Raw genomic sequence first — 16,860 nt, 5'->3', positions numbered from 1 at the left:
CAGGGGCCGGCCGGGTGCCCTGTGGAGCCGATGTCCCCCCCCCCCCTCCTCTCCCTGCAGCGGGGAAGCCCGGCCGTCGCCTGAGCGGCCCAACATTGCCTTTTTAGGGCTTTTTTTTCCTTTCTTTCCTCTCTGTGGGTTTGGTTTGGGGGGGGGGTGTTATTTATTTATTTATTTTCCCCTTCTTCTCTCCTTGCAGCGACAGAGCCGCGGCAGCGCCTTCCTCCCTCCCTCCCTCCCGGCCCGCCGGCGGCCTCCGGGGCGGAGGAGGAGGAGGAGGAGGAGGAGGAGAGGAGAAGAGGAGGAGGAGGAGGAGGAGGAGGAGGAGGAGGAGGAGGAGGAGCCCGCCCGCCCGCGGCCGGGCTGAAGCGCGGCCAGGGGAGGGGGTGAGCCATGTCGCTGGCGGAGCGGCGGCGGGAGGAAGAGGAGGAGGAGGAGGAGGAGGAGGAGGAGGGGGAAGAGGAAGAAGGGGCCGGGGCCGGCGCGGGGAAGGAGGAGGTGGTGCAGATCCGGCTGGGGGACAGGCGGTACCCGGTGTGCAAGAGGAAGCTGATCGAGCAGAGTGACTATTTCCGAGCCCTTTACCGCTCGGGCATGCGGGAGGCGGAGCAGGGCCGGGAGGAGCAGCTGCTGCGCGGGGGGCTGAGCGCTCCGGGGCTGGAGCTGGTGCTGGACTTCATCAACACCTCCCGCCTGGCCGGGCTGGAGCAGGAGGAGGGGGACGATGAGGAGCAGCCCCCCTTGCTGGAGGAGCTGGTGGAGGCCGCGTCCTACCTGCAGGTCACCCCCTTGCTCCGCCTGCTGCTCTCCCGGGTGAGGCTGGGCAACTGCTTCGAGCTGCACCGCCTGGCCCAGGTCTACGGTCTGCAGGACTTGCACGACGCCTGTCTGGACTTCATGGCCGCCCGGTACCATCAGGTGCTGCGGAGGCCCGACGCCCGGCCGCACCTCCTCCTGCCCCACGCTCTCCGGCAGCGCCTGAAGGAGAGGCGGACGAGGGGCACCGCCGCCCTCGTCGCCATCGGGGACTTTGCGGGCGCCTCCTCCCCGGGCCTGCCGCCGGCCCGTCACCCTCAGGGGGAAGCCCCCCGGTCGATGCTGAGGTACGACGAGGAAGCGCAGAGGTGGCTGCCCCTGGCCAACAACCTGCCCCCCGACCTGGTGAACGTCCGAGGCTACGGGTCGGCCGTGCTGGACAACTACCTGTTCATCGTCGGGGGCTACAGGATCACCAGCCAGGAGATTTCGGCCGCCCATTGTTACAACCCTTGCCTCAACGAATGGAGTCAGCCGGCTTCGATGAACCAGAAGAGGTAACCCTCGCTCCCCGCAGTACACGCGCGTCCGTCTGCGTCGCCCAAGTAGACCCCGTTGAGTCCCGTGGCGGTGACCGGACTCGGCGTTACGAGGAGCGATTCAGACCCGTCTCCGTGCCGTCAGTCGCCCGCGTCTCTCGCATCGTGCGCCGGGAAGGACGGCAGTGCTTGGCGATGGCTTGGCGGCGCGCCGCCGGACGGGCCCGGCAAACCTGCTCTGTACCGGCGAGAGTCGTCCCGCCGCGGCGCGACGCCGCTGCCTCCCCCTCTGCGTGGCGCGGGGAGCTGCCGCGGGAAGGGAAGGGTCAGGGGGACGGGACTTTGTTGCGTAAACGCTGGTGGTTACGGCCTCAGCGGTGGGAGAGCGCGAGCTAGGCGTCGGCAGAGGAGGACCGTGCCGTGGCCCTCCGCCACGAGTGGTCGTTCGCCTCGGCGTGAAGTGGCGGCGGGCTCCCGCTTTTCCTTTAAATTGCGGTATGCAAGGAGCCGGCCTCTCCAAACAGCTGTCTCGCTGGTAGCAGAAATTCTCTTTGAAATAACAAAGATTTCAAAAAAAAAAAAAAAAAAGATAAAATTCTTCTACTTTCTTTGTGGTGCACTTTAACTCCGGTACTGTAAGCAACAAGTTTTGTCTGCTCTTAGTGGGGATGTACGCTCTATCAGAGCTGGAGGTGGCTGAAAAAAATTAGTGATTTAGTTGGAGCAGTTTTTCATTGGTTTGTCCTTTCATAAAAATCCGAATGTTTTGTATGCCTGCATTTTGGTGAAATATTCAGCAGAAAAATGTCAGGAAGATTGTGAGAAATTTCTCACTTTATGAGAATATTGGGTCTGGGAATCATTCATCATTTTGACCGTTTTGCTTTTTTCCTTTATCCTTTTGAATTGTTTGTTTGACATTGATGTTTAAGTTAGTATTCAGAAACACTTGTATAATTTACATTTGAAAGAATAATCGAGAGCTAGCCTTGAGGGGGACCAAAGAAGAGAGGCCATCTCCCTGGCTAAGGTTGTGGCTGCTCTACCTTAATCATGCTGCAGAGTTATCAAAACAAAGCCTTTCACTTCACTGAAACAAAACGTTTCTGTTATCCAACATGAACTTCTTCATTGTTTCCATTTTAGAAAAAGCGTTTAAATTTTTACCTTCTCTGTCTGAAGAAGAACAAGTAGGAAGGCCAAAATTTACTGTAGAATGGAAATTCTCTTCTCCATCTGGTAAACTCAAAGAGCTTGCAGAGACCCAAACCATGGGCATAAATGCTTTGTATCTGGGTAGTAAAACTGCAGTCTCTATTCCAGTCTTTATTTAGCTCTTGCCCCCTAAAGCCCCTCAGAACAGGGGTTTGACCTAAAATGAGTTCTTTCCCATTTCACTTTTTTTTTCACTACTTGTATTGTTGTGAGAATTTCACTGAAATTATTACCTCCATAATCAGTCATCGGAATTGATCGGGAACAATTTTTTTCAGTATTTTTGGCTTCTTGGAACGGTGGTGTGCAAAATTTCATCTGTAAAATGAGTGTTTAGCTTTTAAACACTGCAAACACCTTTTCCTACAGATACATTTCTTAGAGACTGAGGCTATAAGCAGTCTTCACCGAGCACCTGTGAGAACTGAGATGTTTTAGCCGGCCTCTCTTCGGCACCCTTGCCTACGTGAGCACAACTCACGAGCACATTGACCTTGGTAGAAAAGGATGATAGGGACAGCCACACAGCGTCTCCTACGGAAATTAACTTAAACGTAGAAGTCCCATATTGATGAAGTTATGAGGTTTTGGCCTGGGTTTGTGGATGTGTATAGCAAGAGAGATGTTACTGTGTGTGATGATTCTGCAGCATGGCGAATGAGAGCTTTTTAAAAAATGTTTTTTTTTAAGGCCCTTTTTTCACCTTATGACCTGGCTGTTCAAACTCTAGATCAGCCTTCCCTGCCCCGCCCCCCCCCCCCCTTTCCCTTTTTTCTAGGATATATAATCATTATATCTGAAATAAACACATGGATATTTTCTGCTTATATTGCTATTTTCATCTGCACTGCCATACCAACTTAATCTTGAGGCCCACCACAGGTGACAGCAAGGTGTTCCTTAGCATAGAATTTCACATTGGCCATTTACTGCAGAAAAGTAGCATGCGAATGGATATTTTTGGAATAGTCTCTATTCTTACATTTCATGGTAGTTATTGCAGGCCAAAGAGAACCCAGAATTAACGTCTTCCCCTAGACTGCAAGGTAGCAGCAAGTGAGTATGTTGCTCTCTGAATGATAATCAGGGGAGGTTTTTTTTCATAGAAACTCTGCTGACCACTTAACAAAACATGTTTTTGACTAACATCTTCATGGACTCTCAACTCTGAAGTTATTAATTATTACTTTTTCTATCTGACATAACATTTCAGCTCTCTGATGACCTGCTTGACATTTTGTGGCTAGAACACAGGAAGGGGTGGCCTGTGCCGTAGGAACCAAGGGCAGGGAGATTTTCAGGATCAGGGATTTTGCATTCAACACGAACAGCACTGATGCCTGTCTGCCACCCAGATGTGCTGCAATTAGATCTGCAGTTTGCTCAGCATTGTATTTTTAGTTTGTTATGCTGTAGTAAAATAAGCAGGGCAGTTGCCCAGCGTGCTGCTCAGGAATTACAGTCATGTGACTTTCTGCCAAATTAATTTATGTCAGCTGATATAATTACATCCCATGGGTGAATTTTTTACATACCTTGAGGGAGGGTTCTAGCTCCCGTTGAAGTTGGTTTGACTTCAGACAACAGAGTATCTGGATTTGGCCTGTATGAGTGGATGCATATGTTGGCCTCAAGGGAAGGCTGAGGAGTTATGGAAATAATTGTGTTGATTTGCTGTTAATACAAGAAGTTCTCTGCCCTCTAACAAACCTTGTAAATTCTATATTTTTATCTTTAATTATTTCCATCATTGTAATATAGAATCCCAGGATGCTGGGATTCTCTACACAGGCATAGATGAAATAGTCCCAACTTACTTCTAAGTAGAAGACAAAAGCCATCAGATGTATATTGAATACTTAGCAGTCATTCTGGTTTAGGTTATAGCTGTTAGCTTTCTTTCTAGACGTAGAGGTCTTATTACTGTAGTTTCAAATTTGTTCACAGTAGGTAACTCCTGTATATTATTCTTGTGATGCCCACATAAGCTTGATAAAGTGTTATTCCCTATTTATGCATACACAAGGGAGGTAAAATAATTTGCTCAGGCTCATATAGGAAGCCTGTGACTGAGCCTGGAGTTTCTCATCATCTGAGGGCTAAGTCTAGTGCTGGTCACAAACAGTCCGAAATAGATCGCAGTTTCTAGATCTTTTCATTCTAGATATGTTGCTGTACTTGGAATAGTGTCTTCAGAGAATGACCTGGACTTTTTCGTGGAAGAAACTTCGTGTAAGGGTTGCCCAAGACCACTTGAGGTCTTTGGGGACAAGAAGGTAACAAAGTGCATTGGGAACTGTTCAAGTAATGCCCTTGAATACTTTGCCATACTTTTCTTTAAATTGATGCTGTCAGTTGAAATTTGCTATTTAAAAGCAATATACTCACAGTATTTCTACTGCATGTGCCAGTTACAGCTGTATATTCCACTTTTATTTTCCCTCAGAACCTCCTACTCATGGCAGGTAAATCTTCCAGGCTTGGAAGACCCTTGTAAGCCCCTGGCTGGGATTATACACATGCACGTGGAACATGGGTTTTGTGAGCAATCTGTGCCTGAACTGCTGCCACTCTGAGGACGCTTACAGGAATATAGGAGAGGATGCTCCTGGGGAATGGTAGTAGTTTATGAGACCTTCTCTCCACGTTTTTTAATTTTTTTTTTCACTCAAAATTCCTCTGTGTTGAGGGAAAACAGACTTTTCAAAAATGTTTAAGTTAAAAATATTCATGCCATATTTATCACAAATGTATCACACCCTTCCTTAAGTTAGAAATATTCATGCCATATTTATCACAAATGTATCACACCCTTCCAAAGCTAAATGTTGGATGCAGTATGCTCTGCAGACTCGTATAAGGAATATAAAAATGCGGTTCATGCAAAAAATGTAAAATGCTTTGGAATTGCCTTCATAACTGTGCTTTCATGATTCTTCATCTCTGTTCTAAATGCTTTAACTCTAGAATAAAGAAGTAATCTGATTTGTGAGGAATTTTAAGGTTAAAGTTGATCATTTGGCAGGAAGGAACCACAGGTTAGTTAGTCCAGGCCTCCTGTTCTACGCCAGGACCAAGCTTACCTTGCGAATACTTGATCTTAAAACTTGATCTTAAAATGTCTAACTTGATCTTAAAACCCTCCAGCAATGTAGATTCCAACCTCCTTCCTCCCAGGTAACTTGCCCCCGCGTTTAGCCAGCCCTCTGATCAGGAAATCCTCTCTAATATCTACGCTAACTTTTTCTTGTTGTGTACTGAATGAATGATATCTGTCAGTGAACAAGAAGAATGCTTGCTGTCCTCTTCATAGCCACCTTCATGGTTAGTGGTCTCCTACAGATATATGTATGGCTGTTAATGCAATCCAGAACGATGCAGGGTTTTTTGCAAGTTGTTGAATGTTGTCTTGTATTCAGAAAGCTATGCACTCTGACCCCTAGATCCTTTGCATTTGTGCATTATATTTTTCTTCCTTTGTGCATGTAGTGCTTTGCACTTGTCTTTATTGAATGAAAAATGTATTTTGAACTGTGGTAAAACTCCACAGCTCGCTCTTGCTTGTGTTCCTGGGGTTCCTTTCGGAGGAAACAAGGGACATCAGAAGACAGCTCATGCCCGGTCCTGTCCCAGCAAGAAGGGTACGCACTAGGCCTGGCATTTGGAAAGTACTTTTGATCCCCCAAGTTTAGGTAACTCACGGGTGTGAGTGGAGTTTTGTTGCAGTTGAATCTGATGGACTGTTCAGCTCTGTTGTTTCCAAGCTGTAGTCCATGGAACAGTTGTTAGTTGTGGAGAGCTGGCTGGTTGCTCAGTGTTTGCTTTCCTTGTTTCCAGCTGCTCCAACACATTAAAAGAGTGTAAAAATACACTAAATATTTCCTAATGTTCACTCTCCATAAAAACACCTGCTGTTATTGGCATGGAAAGGTGAATGGGAGAAGTTTTTCATAATATATTGAGCCGTTGTCCAAACTTTCATATAAAGTATGCTGATGGATACAGCTGCTTTTGAGTAAAATGAATCTTATAGTTAATGTGTTCCATGAATCTGAGATACTTCCACAGAATGTCATCCATTTTAACAAGTGTTGGAAGTGGGTAAATGACTGACACAAATGTACGTGGCCACCTTCTAGAATAATTGAAGTTGAAAGATGTGCTGTACATCTTTCACCGGGTAGTTTTCCCTGTGCTGCAAGAAACAATTCAGTGATATGAAGGCCATCAAGCAAAAACTGACTAAATTACCTCCATTTAGATAAAATAGTAAGAGGCTACAGTTACAGGCTAACTAGAGAAGCACGTGTGAGTTAGGAAACCTGAATCCTTTAATGTTCAGACACTATACAGTTGTTTAGTTAATTCATGTGCTCTCTGGCAGAACTTTTAGCATGTTTAAAAAGTGGCTAGAAGACCTTAGAATAGGGAAACACTATCTGTGTGTGTGTGAACTCATTTTATAAGCCAAAAAGCCTGTGCCACCTCCATCATGGGCACAGAGTTACAGACTTTCTAACATACTTCAGATTTTAAAGGATTGCTTGGAAGATGCATTTACATTTTGTGGTTTTGTCCCTTTGTTAATTTATGGATTTTTTTTTTTTTTCCACCATAACCTTTAGAACAGGTACATTGCTTTGAAAATCATAATGTTTTGCAAGTAATTATCCTCATTTCATACCCGCTATTGATTGCCATGTTATTCTGGATTCTCTAAGATGGAAAACATAATTGCTGTAGAGAGGAGATGAACAGGGTGACCTAATCGTAAATGTCAGCAAAAAATGAATAAAAAGCAATTAATTCCTTCAAAGGAGCATTTTAGTTTCCAAAGCTATATCAGGATGACAAGAACAAAATGATTCCATCTGGAAACAAATTCTTTTTCCAAATATGTTTAATAAAAAGAAATTGCAGGGCAGTCTGCTGCTAAGCAGGGTTCATTTTGTCCAGACAAAACCCTGCAAAACTACTTAGCGGTAAGTTTTGAATCTTGGATTCATGCAGAGTGAAACTCACTTTACTGCTCTGCAGGCCAACGCAAGTCTAAAGCATCACTTCAATTTTACAGACATAACGCAGTTCCCCGTTTGGCTTTGTGCTGAGCTGGTGCACTCCAATGACGTTCACACATCTAGTTAATTGGGATACTGCATGGTGAAATCTCAATTTGGCTCAGTAGTAGAGAAGGAACAACCTTTCTAGGCAATGAGACTGTTTCTGAGGAGAGGAAGAGCTCATCTTTTATTAGACCAGCTTCCACAGCTGGAAGGAATAGCTGAGCATGCAAGCCCTCTATCTTCAAGTCCTCCAATTGCTTCCTACAGACTTGCACCTTTAAAATCCATAGACCATATGTTTCTGCCTGTATTATCTTAAAAGTGTAAGATAGAACGTTTCTTGCGCTTCGGTAATTATAAAGTTGCCCTTTGCCATGCGTGAAATATAGCAGCATAATGGAATAGAATAAAAAATAAAAAAACAGGGCATTGCCTGTGGAGTGTGGTGGATTTTGTTCAGCTATGGGTGGAGCATTAATTTACAGATATATCTTGCTTCAGTGGATGGAGGATGTATTTAGTAGTTTAATGTTGAATAAAGTACAGGAGATTCTCTCTTCCTTCTTTTGCAGAACATGATTCAATGTGTACCGCTTTAAATTTCTATTTATTAGGGTTGTTAAAGAGTTCCTATATTACAGACTAAGACAAGTATAGATTCTTAGGCATTCATCAAGTCTTGTTTGAAATTTCTGCAATTTTAACTAAAATAATATCCTTGACTCTGTATATATATAATACATTTTTTTCTACTAAAGGTACCTTACTAAAAGCCTAGTAAAAATAAGACATCTACTGAACACATTAGTTAACTAAACACTTAAAGCTCAAACTGTGACAGATTGAAATCCAAAATAAAATATTCATCAGTCTCAGCATCAACATCATTAACATCCAGAATGTCACTGGTTACTGTCCTAAGTAATTACAGTGTAATTACGGAATTTTGGCCTTGCACAGAAGAGTCCAGATGCTGTAATACATGAAGTGATGGTACAAGTTGTAAGTGATGATGAGTTTGTTGGAGCCTGCATAGGAAGAACTAACTTTCCTATATTTTTCTGTACATCTATGCAACCCATTTCAATGCCGTAATCTTTTCTTTCAGGTCCAATTTTAAGCTTTTGGCTGTAAATGGAAAGCTCTATGCCGTCGGTGGTCAATCCCTTTCCAACGTGGAGTGCTATAACCCAGAAAACGACTGGTGGAATTTTGTGGCATCCATGCCAAACCCTCTTGCAGAATTCTCAGCTTGCGAATGCAAGGGCAAGATCTACGTTATTGGAGGATACACTACACGAGGTAGAAACCTTGCTTTTACTTTTTTTTTTTTAACCTGATTGCTTCTAAGGCCCACATAATTTTCATCTCTTTTTTCAGGAAATCTTTTGAACTGATGTAGAAAGCTGCGTAATACTCATTAAAACATGTGGAAATAAATCACTGGTAGAAAATAATTGACAAATGAAACAAAAAAAATTAGCTCTGTCATAGAGGAATCAGATATTTATTTTTTTTCAGGGCCTGCACGGACCTGGGGCTTTATTATTCAGAGGCGACAGACTGATGGGTACTTCAGCACCCAGCTTAGCCCTCCTTTTTTTAGATTTTTATCACACAGTAGAAAGAGAGGTCTGAACAGATACACTTTGTTTACTTTTTAAATACCTGTTTTAGACTGTCAGAAGGAGAAATACAAAGAAAGTATCTGCCTGCATTAGTATTTCTCATGTATTAATAGAAGTCATGGTCCTTTCACTATAGCATTTCAGTATTTCACAGGCAAATTCAAGCTATAGGTATGATTTTCAGTGCTGAAATAACTTAATTGAATAATTAATCAAAAGCTTAAGCAAGAACCAACGTTTTTAACTTACTTCCTTTCTATACCCTGTTTTTTGATGATACTGTACAGAGGGAAGGATTTGAAGTTGCATTCTCTCCTGACAATTACTTTATCCCGTGGAAAAGCAAGCCACTTACATAGAGCTCCCATTTGTTCCTTAAGCACATAGTGCCATTCTCTGGAGGAATATCATTTTCTCAGAGTTTTAAAAGTCAATTTTTTTTCATGTTCAGTATTTACCAGGATTTCCTAAATTTAAATTCCTATCTCTAAGGCCTTTGCCCACTTCATTTGACCACAGTAGTTTTATTTTTTTTTTCCAAATGGAGAATAAAATTAGAAGAGGGATCAGCTTTTACAGAGTACTGCAAGCAAAGCTAAACTGACATTAGAACAAGCTGTCTCTTCTAGTGTCTGAGCAGACTTTAGCTCTGAATCATTATAAGGTTTATAAAAGACACACTTCCACCCCTCATGGTCCTTGTGGTAACGATAACCTTCAAAAGCATTTTGTCTGGTCCGTTCTGACCACCCAGAACCTGGTGGCTTCACCGCGGAAGACAAGATATCGGCATGCCTGTGTCCATATGGAGGGCCACACTGTGGGGTGCTCTGTAGTCCCAGTCCTCTGGTCATCCCCACTGAAGGACCTGTCGGGGTGCATTGTGCTCCCTGATGTCCGGCACTGGGACTGAAGGATGGCTGGCACACGACACTTGCCGTGCTGAAAAGTCAGACCCGAGGGGAAACGTCATTTGAGACAAGAGAGCAGAGAACAAAGAGAAGGGACTGAAACGGAGTGATGGGAAGACTTGTCTCTAGAGACCGGAGTTAGGTTTTGGCATTTTTATCTAGCGAAAGAGAAAGAAGAGGTAAGAAGAAAAAGCTCTGGTTTGGTTAATAGCGCTACAAAATTACAGGAGTACCAGCTTTTCTCTGACATCCCCTGCACTTTGCAAGTTCCTTTTCTGGCGCTTGTGCTGTTCCTTCTTCAGGCTGCCTGCTCCTGGTGTCATGGATAGGAAGATCTGCGTGTCGCTGATGCAGATCCTATTCCCTTAAAATTCATTAACAAAGCGTGTGTAGTCAGGATTGCTGCCCTGTGTCGAGCTCCTTATTCAGTACTTATTACATCTGGTTTCAGCTGAAGGAAGATAGTCAGTGTGTTACCTCTTGCTTCTTCTTCACCTCGGGGGATTGCCACTGACCTTCAGGCCTCTGTCTTTTCTTAAAAGCTGTTTTTAATGGAAACAGGATAGTAAAACAGTAGAAAGTTGTGAGCAGTGGATAACTAGCACATTTAGGCTTATGTTTAAATCCAAGACCGTTCAGGACAGCAAACGCCTGTGCTTGCTATAATTAAAGATCCTTTCCTGAACAAGGGTCTAGAATCAGGTTTTCTGTGACCCCTTGGCTTAGGACAGCTATCCGACTTAGAAACCAGAATTGCTGCAATTACACTGGTGATTCACCTTCCAAGTTATGCAGATGTCGGAGAGTGTTAAGGCCTAACTATCTGAGAGGCACTGAGGTTTATTTGGTATTTCACTACATTCACTACATAAAACACATGCAGCAATTAATATCTAAATTTTTACTTTATTTTATTTTACTTTACTTTATTTTAGTTTAGTTTAGTTTAGTTTTAGTTTTTCTGCATATACCTCAGTTTTGGTAGATTTTGTGGGCTATTATTTTGATCTGTGTAGAGCTCTCTACTGTGACTGCACTTTCCAAAAGGTGGTAGGATCTGGAATTTTCCACCGTAAATTATAATGACACTTCTTGAATAAAGACCCTCCTTCCAGTTCTCAGCTCTCACTTGTGAACATAGATCCTAATAGAAACTCCATGTCAGGCACTGTAATGTTCATGTTTTGTATTTTTTTTTTGTTTGTTTCAGTGGATATAAAAGACCCAGGCTCTGGACTGAGCAAATGAGGGCCATATCATAATAGACTTCCATTTCATATGCCCCCTCTCAAACCATAGCACTTTTCACCTGAGAAGATTACTGCTATAAGTAGACATAGAAACTTAATTGGGATTTTTCCCTCCCACAATGAGTCAGAGAATGATACATTGCTTGGAGACAAAGATCATCTATATGTAGAGCTTTGATCAGCAATTTCATAGAGTATTGCCATGATATTTTCCCTCTTTTTTTCCTTTATTTAAAGTGGAGTAGGTGTTCAAGAAGGCAATGTAAAGTAATAAACAGTGACTGAAAATCATCAGAGTACAGGCAGATGCTATAGCAGCACCTCCTTAATCATGCTGCTAATGCACTTCATTCATGACAATCCCATCGTATTTATGGCTATTTATACCTGTGCCTTAAATAATTTATCAGTATGTCACCGTGTGCTGCTCCACTTGGGAGCTCATCTGGAGATCATCATGCGGGATAGACTTGTAATACGGAGCAGATTTTATTAAATGACCAGGCTGGAGTCTGCAACTTATTGCCACTTGTCACTTGAGTTCAGATTTAAGCTCAGGTCTCCAGAGACTGAAACTGAATTTACTAGCTAATGAGTCTTGTGCATTCTGTGTTAATTTAGTGAAGCCTTGGACACAGCCAGGGTCTTCACTGCACCATAAATCAGGGTGGTATTGTAACAATTTCGTAGAATAACAGTACTGCAAACACATGCCTCCACTGAGTTGTAACCGAAGTGTAGATATGGCTTCAGCTTTTTTCCATGCCTCTGCCTGATGCTGGAGCACCGAGTTCCTGGTTCTTAAATGATTTTGACTAAGAGTTTCTCTCTTTATAAGGTACTGAACATGTGCCCTTAGGTCATCCATGCCACTTGCCAAAATGTAACTAGCTTTATGAATTTTATGCCATTGATTTACAGAACAAAATGCAAAGTATCAAAGTTAAGCTTGGATGATAAATCATCACCTGACAGCCATTAATGAAGCGTACTGTCTTCATGATAATTTGATTCATCTGTGATCAGTGTTGGAGAGCAGAATATTGCTTCATTTCCCTTTTCATAAAAAATTCTTACATATCAATCGGAGACAAAATTAAAAGCAGAAGTTAAAAGGTAGGGATTATTCTGCTAAAATCTGTATCCCCAGACCATTTACATCATGTAATGTGCCAGAAGTAGCTTAATTTTTCCCTCTGCAAAGGAACAGAACGTTCAAACTTTATTGTCAAGGGCAAAGAGTTGCAATTCTCAATAATCAGTATTTCTTCCCTGGTCTGCTATGCTTTTGCACTGTAATACATTAGCAATCTGTAATAATGGTTGATACAGTTTGTAGGGAGGAAGAATCCTCCTCCATGAGTACCTTCTAATATATTTATTTATTTGTAAATATCTCTCCTCTGTTTCAGATAGGAATATGAACATTTTGCAGTACTGTCCCACTTCTGATTCCTGGACCAACTTTGAACTTTGTGATGTCCATGTTCGCAAACAACAGATGCTATCTGTTGAAGAAACTATATATCTGGTAGGGGGTTGTATTCATGAACTTGGACCAAACCAAAAATCCAGCCAAAGTGAGGATGTGTTAACTGTGCAGTCTTACAACATTGCTACCAAAGAATGGCTCTACCTCAAAGAGAACACATCAAAATCGGGTCTTAACTTGACTTGCACTCTCCACAATGATGGAGTCTATATATTGAGTAGGGATATTACTCTATCTACAAGCTTGGAGCACCGTGTTTTTCTTAAGTATAATATATTTACAGACAGTTGGGAGTCACTAAGACGCTTTCCAGCCTTTGGACAAAACATGCTGATCTGTTCTATGTATTTGCCTGATGTGCAACAAGTGTAACAGCATCAGGTTTTTCTTTTCAGCTCATTAATCATTCTTGGAAGAAATATTGCTCCCTCTAATAATTCCATTTTCAGAATGTAATGTGTTTGCATAACATAGACATAAAATACTGATTCTGTTCTTTAAAAAAGTTGCAAAATCCAATATTAAGAGAAAAGCTTCCAGAAACATTTTTAAGATTTCAGTTTAAAAATTTTATTGTTTTGGATTAAAATTTCACCAGGTATTGTTTGCAATTGAAACATAAAATTATTGTGTTGGTAACTGATAAAGGAATTCCAAAGGCAAAACTGATCAGTGTAGTTTTATTCTCCATCCTAACAGACAGTGTAGAAGATGAGCAAGAAGTATACGTGGTAAAAGGGGAAATAATTCAATAAAGTAAATAATAAGTATAATAAAAATTACAAAGGGAATTATTTCTTTTAAAATACAGTTTTTACTCAAACTACGTCCTGTCAAATGCACAATGTTTAAAATTGTTTATACTATCACATCTTTATATCTTCTACAGTAAAAAGTGAGATTCTCAAAGGTGCTGGCAATTGGGGTACCATCAAGAAATAAGAACTTCCCCTGAATTATTTGTAATGAAATGCTTTGCCAGGGACTGGGAGGAATTGCCTAGAGGCTTACGGTTGCTGATTGGATACTAGATGCTCCTTTAGTGGAAGTTGGCAGCATTTATTGCTACCTTTAAGATAGAGGTAAAAAGGCTCTAAATTCAAATTGAGAAGTTTGCTCGTCTTCAGAAAGATAAGTTTTAGTTACCTTGTTGTATTCTGTAGTACTGAGTGTTAAAGATGAAATTATAGTTGGCAACAAGCTGCATATTAGGAAAATGTGCATGAGCACATGCAATGGTGATTCTGCACCAGGCCCATCCTGCTTGATAACAGTCATCCAGCACGTCCATCACGTGGAATGGAAGGGTCGATTTGTGTAAATGACTTCCTGCCAACACCACCCAAAGCAGCTGCACATGAATGCTGGCTCGCTCTTGTGTTACCAGGAGCTCGATGGAGATTACCTCAAGTTTGCCACCCACAGTTGTTAGTCTCTACCAAGAGCACTGTAAGATGGTCACCATGAATACTTCTTTGTATTCCAAGGACCTTCTCCCTAGTTCCTGCCTATTGCCTGAGAGAATTATAGTCATGATTGGCCCCTTTTCTTTTTGTAGATGACAAGTTCATAAGTGTCTTCTGAAGGCACCTGCCCAGGTATGGAATGTGTGTCCTCGCGACAAGAAACAGAGAAGGTCTTGGTCACCATGGGGAGGTTTCACTGCGTCTGCCTTTAGGGAAGAGATAACCAGATTAGACATGTGCTGAATACATTGCAGGGACGCTGGTTCTGCACCAGCTGTTTCTCCACATGAGAAGACAAGAGATTTAATTCACCTAAACAGGTTCCTAATATGTGGAGATGATTTCTTTTTTTCTTCATTGGAACTCAGGAATCTGAATCTTCTTTTGAAGATAGGGTGCCTGTTGTAGAGAGGAGGAGGAGGCAGCAATGATTCCCTCAAGGTCCTTTTAACTCCCTGCTTTTCCATGGTTTGAATGAAGGCAGTGCTGACTAAAAGAGCTCTCAGACTTGAAGCGCCTTGCCAATTACCACTCATGCATTCAGCGCTTAGGTGCATAATTTTGGTGCTTCCGATCATGCGTAGCAACCCAAACAGAAAATCCCAGGAAACCTGTCCAGAATGAGGGCATTTGGGTTTGAACACTTTTAGGAAACAGGTGGACATGAAGCAAGGTATTTTGGATGTCCAAGATTTACCTTTTGGGTGGAATTTTTGCAGCCTGGAGGAGTGTGTTATGCTTCAGCCCAAACTAGTGTCTACCATTCAGCTGTATGCATGAATTTAATTAGCTAAGTCCATGTCTATGTGTTAGCGTTTATTCTTTTGAAAACATAACGCGTTGAGCAGCTGCTGTTTTGACAGCAGTATCAGACCAAACAATGGCTCTTCTGCGTTGAAGAAATAAGGTGACTTTCATAAGATTCTTCTTTCAGAAGTGTTTTAGAATAAATGTAAGCAGTCTGTTATTGCCTGGTGATAAATTATCTCAGTCACATTGTGTTGCTTGCTTTCCTTCATTTCCTTTCAGCTCCAGATTCAGTAACCTACAGTCACCCATAAGTCAGCTCAGGTCATTACTGGTGGAGGGAGTCCCATCTGAGTAGCAGTATTCTCTTGCCTAGCAAATTAACTGTGAAAACCCATCACTCCCAGATTTGCAGTGTGGTATATCTAATCGAGTCCTTTCAAACCCACTCATTTCTTAGTGCAGTCATAATTCCAAAAGCTATGACATCATCTTTTAGGTGTGTTTACTCTTTTTCACAAGAGGCCTTTCCACACTGGGTTTATCTACGTGTTGGTTTCAGCTTCCAGAGATCAAGTGACCACCTTGATAATCTGGAGAACCTGCCCAAATGTAGAAGAGAAAGATGGCTCAGACTGTAAATACAGTCAGACACTTTTCTTAATCCATGGTGCAAATTCCTCATATACTGACCTCTAACAGTACCACGATCACAAATCAAAACTGGTGTTGAATTTAGTGGTAGCACCAGACTGTAATAATCTAAATGGACTGTATTACTACAGGCTGACACAGATATATATTTTTTAAACAAAATTCATTACAGAAAAGTCTGCAATGTGGGTGGCCCCCATGCCTCAGGAAGAAAACCAAACACTGTAATGACTGTCTCATGCCCTTTTCATTTTCTTTCTATCACTTTAATATTTCATATAAGGCACTGTTGGGCAGCTTCTGCCCTTTGCGGCAAGGAAAACTGGTTGAGAGTCACTAACAGACAATAATTAAAAAGCTGCTGTTTAGCCAATGGAACTGTTGTTCAGTGATTCAGTGTGCTCTCTTTTCTTTGGTGGTGGGAGGAAAATAGGTCATTAAGGTCAAATAAGCTTCTTTTGAATGACAATGACACAAGTGTAGACCAAGGGGCCTTGCAGTCTGATCAACTGGAAATTCCTGTGTTATCCTGACTGCGCTTCTAACTTACCACGTGGACTTGGAGAGTTCACTCCACCTTCTTGCATCTTCATCCACAAATGTAACACGTGAGTAGGAATGTTCATCTTGTGGGAACACAAATGGTTTGTCTGGTGTAGTAGTGTAGTATTTGTAAGGCATCTTGAGCATGTGAAGAAGCACATATATTCTCGTTGTAACTGTTTACTTGGTTATTCAAACTGCTTCATGACAAGTGGCAGGATAGAAGGCATCTAGTAATCTCATTGTGGTCTCTGCTAATTACATTTATTTTGAACTGATGGCTGTTTCCAGTCTGTTATTTTCTTTTTTTTTTTTTTTTTTTTTTTTTTTTTTTGGTCACCTAATAGCCTGTAGTTATCTAAGTTTCTTAGTCTTGGTGTTCTTAAGTCTGTATCCAAATTCAAAACTGCTGCTTTCCTGCTGTGTCTGGGTTATCCAGTGCTTACATACCCACTATTCATCTTCTCTGTCTCGTGGACCGATTCCACTTGATACTGACCAGCAAAAGCTGACTATGGTAGAGGATGATCCCAAATCAAAAGAAAGAAAAACAGCCTCCAAAGTCTGAGGGAGGAGTAAATGGAAAACTCTGGGAA

At 42.2% G+C, this 16,860-nt stretch overlaps 1 protein-coding gene across 1 annotated transcript; it reads left to right on the top strand.

Annotated features, from left to right (window-relative positions):
- Window positions 1-99: 99 nt before the first annotated feature.
- Window positions 100-16,099, top strand: KLHL42 (kelch like family member 42). Its single transcript, XM_030041377.2, has 3 exons — window positions 100-1,313; window positions 8,682-8,875; window positions 12,775-16,099. The coding sequence occupies exons 1-3, from the start codon at window positions 394-396 to the stop codon at window positions 13,224-13,226; spliced, it is 1,566 nt and encodes a 521-aa protein (XP_029897237.1). The 5' UTR covers window positions 100-393; the 3' UTR covers window positions 13,227-16,099.
- The last annotated feature ends 761 nt before the right edge of the window (window positions 16,100-16,860 follow it).

The sequence above is a fragment of the Aquila chrysaetos genome, chromosome 17 (genome assembly GCF_900496995.4).
Source record: "Aquila chrysaetos chrysaetos chromosome 17, bAquChr1.4, whole genome shotgun sequence".
In the NCBI taxonomy this organism is placed as follows: Eukaryota; Metazoa; Chordata; class Aves; order Accipitriformes; family Accipitridae; genus Aquila; species Aquila chrysaetos.
The sequence above is the reverse complement of the archived record's forward strand: the minus strand, read 5'-3'. Positions and strand labels throughout refer to the sequence as shown.